Consider the following 5,245-nt stretch of genomic DNA (forward strand, 5'->3'; position numbering starts at 1 on the left):
ATGTCGCAGTACTCTGGAAAGGTGAGTAACAAAGCAGCTGGTGGAACATCTGGAGACTGAAAGCTTTGACTAGTTGGTAGATCATCGGGGTCCTTTGGTAAAACCACTAACACGTGTTTACCTTTTTACTACAAACTACCCTCTGAACCTTTACTTCCTCCTGAGTCCGCATCGTTTAAATCGCTTGTTTTTTTAATGGAGTTTGGTGCTGATTGGGGGAAACAGCAGAGCGGCCGTAGTTCTGAGGGAAATATTCTGATTTCAAAATGAACTGCTGAACCGCCGCCATATTGGGGATTTTGGTGTCCTTGTAAAAACAACCAGTAATTTGACTTGACTAAAGAGAATGAGCTTCAGTTTAATCTTCTCGTGTAGTGTACTCAGGGGTGTGGTCAGTGGTGTACAACCGGAAGTTTGGATTATTTCCTGTGAATACTGATTGATTTACTTTTTATACAGTTCAGTCTGTTTTTTGATACTTGCAACAATCACAGAGACTTAATAAGCTGCTTTTTAACCAGTTGATTGTTTTATTCTCCCTGATGCTTGACGCCAGCTCATCAGAGTTCAGATATTAAATTATTCACTTTAATGAGAAACAAACTCAATTTTGTTTTTTTTTTCAGTGGAAAATAAAAATGTCCAAATGAAGTCAGTGTCTAAAGCTAAAGCTACTTGATCAAGAATGTTTTTTAACTTAGAAAGCTGAGTTTGTGTAACTTAACATTTTCAATGAAATCAGTTTCAACAATTGTTTAGAGTTAAATGAACTTTTATAGTGTAATCTAAACTTTAATAATAACAGTTTCATTTAGTTTTCGTCTTGAATGAAATGCTGAGATTTAGGCCGACTGTGTATATATTATACATTTTCTAGTAAAATCAAAAGCTTCTTGCGACCCCTGGGAAGCTTTGTTGACCCCCAGGTGTCCTGGCCCCCAGGTTGGAAACCACTGGATTATATGTTATTTTGTTGGTACTCCTTCAATGGTCAGGAGTTAAATAAATGTGAATCTGACCCTTGACTTCACCTGACATCTGATTTACCTTTAATCTACTAAATTATTGCCGAGCTGTCGAATCTCCTCCCCACCGAGGACAAGCTTCAGAAAATTGGATGCTGGTGGAAGAAAACCAGTGTTCTCGTTAAACATGGCCGACACAGTGAAACATGTTTATTTCCTCCTCCAGATCACCTTCTACGAGGGAAAATGCTTCACCGGCAGGAAGCTGGAGGTCAGAGGGGACTGTGATAACTTCCAGGACCGCGGCTTCATGAACAGGTGAGAGGAAAATGAGTTTGAGCTCAGCTTTATAAGAAACTGGTTCCTTACGGCTCACACGGACAGTGTTATTGTGGAGGCCATGTTCGGTGTTTATTATTTGTCTGCAGCAAAAGCTCCAACTGCAGTGAGCTGGAATCATCTAGAAACAGTAAACTTGGTCCAGTAACAGGAGCTGATGAGAATGTGCTTCTCCAGAAACATCCAGTTTTATAAAGGCCACTTACCTTCTGCGGATCCTCATTGGCTGGAGCTGATCAATAGTTGCATTAAGCTTATTGATAACTAATTTAGTGTTCAACATATTGACCAGTGAGCTTCAGAGAGGGTGTGGTTCCTCACATAAACAGACAGAAGTGAACGACTGCTGGACCGATCATCTCAGAACTCACAGCATACGTCCATAGAAGGACCTGAAACACACCCTGAAAGTTTCATTCAGATACACCACTAGGGGGCGCTACCAATGCAAGAAATGTGCATGACATAACAGATCTGACTATTGATCAGAAATAGTTTTTCCAATCAGAACTAAACTCACAGGATGTTTACAATGTTGAACTGTGTGTAAAATATTGACTTTATATATTCATTTTATATTGATGATCACCAGCAGGCATTTACAATCTAATTTCAGAAACAGTATTTTCATACTCTGATTATCTCAGTGATTGATTGATCTGATTGATCTGTCAATGCTGACATGTAAACCTGGAGGAGGTTTGCAGTAACACCAAATAAAGTCCTTACGGTGTGTGTTTACAGGGTGAACTCCATCCGCGTGGAGAGCGGAGCCTGGATCTGCTACGACCACCCCGACTTCAAGGGCCAGCAGTACATCCTGGAGCACGGAGAATACCCAGAATTCCAGAGGTGGAACTCCCACAACGACCACATGGGATCCTGCAAGCCCATCCGCATGGTAAACATCTCTGTGAGGCCGGATTGACACAGCGGTTGATCCGTGTACAGCGATGGCGTCCGTCTTGTGATGGCAATACCTAAAAATGCTTCTTCCCATAAACTCACATTGTGAAAGAAGCGGCTGTAAAAGTCTCTACAGAAACTTCACTGTCAGAATTTGGTCCGATAACATTTTATCCCTATTTTAGTTAGCGGAGAGCTAAACAGGAACAGGCTGTGTGTCATCATGTGGCCCGTAGATGAAGCACAGCCGGTTGTCTCTCTCAGGTTCTCAAATAGAGACAATGCAATCTGCAACTATATGCCACTAAATCCTTCAATTGAAGATTTAACTAAAAATTAAAACATTATTTAATCATTAAAATCTTTGGTGTAGCTGACAAGCTTCCTGAAACTGCAGCCCAGTCAACTGTTACTTCAATCACATACAGAAACATTTACACATTTCCCCTTTAGAGACTTTTAGAGAGTTCTTGTAGCGTTTGATAAAGTTTTGCTGCAGTCATGGTGATGCATCATTTCTGTCTCTCAAAAACCAACTTTATCTTTTGCTTCGGCCGTCTGTCCTCTTTCCTGTCCGTCCGTCAGCATGGAGAGCACTACCGCATCGAGCTGTTCGAGGCCTGTAACTTCTCCGGTCAGTGTGTGGAGATCTGCGATGACTGTCCCTTCCTGCAGAGCCGCGGCTTCTCCAAGAACTGCATCAACTCTGTCAGGGTCTACGGAGACGGAGCGTGAGTTCAACACTACACATACAATAATCACGAGTTCAAGCAAAACATTTACAGCTTCTTAATTGTCTGAAATGATCTGAATGTCTCCGTCTGTCCGTCCGTCTGCAGCTGGGTGATGTACGAGGAGCCAAACTTCCGCGGCCGCATGTACATCATGGAGCGTGGATACTACTGCAGCCATAATGAGTGGCAGGCCCAGAACCCCAACATCCAGTCCATCCGCAGGGTCGTCAACTACTTCTAAACCCTCCCCGACTCCCCCCTCAATCTCCCCCTCCAGTGACCTCTACTGTAATCATGTACAATAAATAAACCCAAACTAAGATAAGAAAACAAGTTTTTTATCAAACACTCTCTGTGTGTGTGTTGTTTTGTGTGGCTGCATTACACAGCTTAGCTTAGCAACAGTTCTCGATGCGCCTGCACCCGCATCCATCCACTCGTGTAGTATTTAGCAATTTGTTTGCTAGATAGACAAGTTAATGTTATTAAGCTAAAAGCACAATCAGACGGTATCTTCCACAAGTTTTGCAGTAACGTTAGCCAACGAACATATCCACTCATAAAGACGTATTACAGAGTGAAACAGGATATCAGAGGTATTAAAGTCGCATCGTTGATTGGATTGTGACAAGAGGTGGTTGTGGTTTAACGAGCGGAGGACAGATAAAGTCCCATTAAATAAATAATTACTATTTTTATTATTATATATATATATGTAATAAAAATAAACTTGACCTCAACCACATATTTCCAGCTGAAATCCAAAGACGTCTTACCATGATATCGCTCTGCTAGAATGAATGAATGCAGCCCGTCCGGGTACTTATTTATTTATTTACTGTTCAGTTTATGGAATTATTAAGGTTCAAATCCCCTCTGCTCCACACTGTCACACCAAACTCCATACTTCCATTCAAATAACTGGCTGTTTTTAAAGGAAGGAAAAGCTTTATATTGCTGATTGTCTAATCAATCTACAGGACACAATCTATGCTCCCACCACTAGACTCAGTAACATGCATTACTTACCTGATGAGGAATGAGTATGGTAACACAAGACATCACCACTGACCTGTCTGTCATTAACTAACCTTGTGAAGGGCAAGAGTTAGGATCAAAAGACAAACTACTCACTGACATGGAATCTGCATATATAAACATAACCTGTGAGGAAGAGTTGAGATCTTTATACAGTGTGTGTGTGTGTGTATATCTGTTGGGGTGTGTGTTGTTTATCTGTGGTTGTGTTGTGTTATACTCAGGTGTGTTGTGTTTACAGTTGTGTGTTGTGTGTGTATACTATGTGGTGTGTGTGTGTGTCGTCTGTGTGGGACACTCTACTGTTTGTTTTGTGTGTGTGTGTGTGGTGTGTGTGCAGACCAGCGTCTGGACCAGGCAGGTGTGAAGAAACCACAGTAAGAAGTTATGGTTCTGATATTTTCTGTCTGATCAGTGCTGAATACTGTCTAGCGTGAGTGAGGAAGAGGAGAGGAAGAAGAAACCAGAACGAGAGCGGTGCAGACGAACCCAGAAGGGTTCCAGATCCTATCCAGAGAGGAGGTACGGTGTACACTTATTGATCACTGTACACTTATTGATCACTGTACCGCATTATTGATTCACTTTGTACACTTATTGATCACTGTACACTTATTGATGCACTTATTGATCACTGTACAACTTATTGATCACTGTACATTTTGATCACTTATTGATCACTGTACACTTATGTGCTTACTGTTACACTTATTGGATCACTGTCACTTATTGATCACTTATTGATCACTGTACACTTATTGATCACTGTTACCACTTATTGATCAGAATACACTTATTGGATCCCACTGTACAACTTATTGATCACTGTACACTTATTGATCACTGTACACTTATTGTCAGAGATACACTTACCTTGATCACTGTACACTTATTGATCACTGTACACTTCATTGATCACTTATTGATCACTGTACACTTATTGATCACTGTACACTTGATCTGATCACTGTACACTTATTGATTCAGCAATACACGTTATTGATCACTGTACACTTGATTGATCACTTACTTGGATCACTGTACACTCTATCTGATCACTGTACACTTTAGATTGATCAGAACTAACGTTATTGACGCTCACTGTACACTTATTTGAGTCACTGTACAGCTTAATTTGATCACTGTCACTGTATCTTTATAGATTATTGATCAGTATACACTGTATCTTTATAGGCCATTATTGATCCAGTATACAGCACTGTATCTTTATAGATTATTGATCAGTATACACCTGTATCTCTT

At 40.8% G+C, this 5,245-nt stretch overlaps 1 protein-coding gene across 1 annotated transcript; it reads left to right on the forward strand.

The window, feature by feature from the left end:
* Nucleotides 1-3,249, forward strand: LOC118339583 (gamma-crystallin N-B). Its single transcript, XM_035677333.1, has 5 exons — nucleotides 1-21; nucleotides 1,192-1,283; nucleotides 2,049-2,205; nucleotides 2,796-2,941; nucleotides 3,050-3,249. The coding sequence occupies exons 1-5, from the start codon at nucleotides 1-3 to the stop codon at nucleotides 3,183-3,185; spliced, it is 552 nt and encodes a 183-aa protein (XP_035533226.1). The 3' UTR covers nucleotides 3,186-3,249.
* Nucleotides 3,250-5,245: the final 1,996 nt, after the last annotated feature.

This window comes from Morone saxatilis, unplaced genomic scaffold (assembly GCF_004916995.1).
Source record: "Morone saxatilis isolate NCDOM2014 unplaced genomic scaffold, NCSU_SB_2.0 Contig0, whole genome shotgun sequence".
Lineage (NCBI taxonomy): Eukaryota > Metazoa > Chordata > Actinopteri > Moronidae > Morone > Morone saxatilis.

Coding starts and splice junctions, on each gene's coding strand:
- LOC118339583 (XM_035677333.1), top strand. CDS start 1: ATGTCGCAGTACTCTGGAAAG. Junction 22..1,191: donor TGTCGCAGTACTCTGGAAAG/GTGAGTAACAAA, acceptor TTCCTCCTCCAG/ATCACCTTCTACGAGGGAAA. Junction 2,206..2,795: donor CCTGCAAGCCCATCCGCATG/GTAAACATCTCT, acceptor TCCGTCCGTCAG/CATGGAGAGCACTACCGCAT.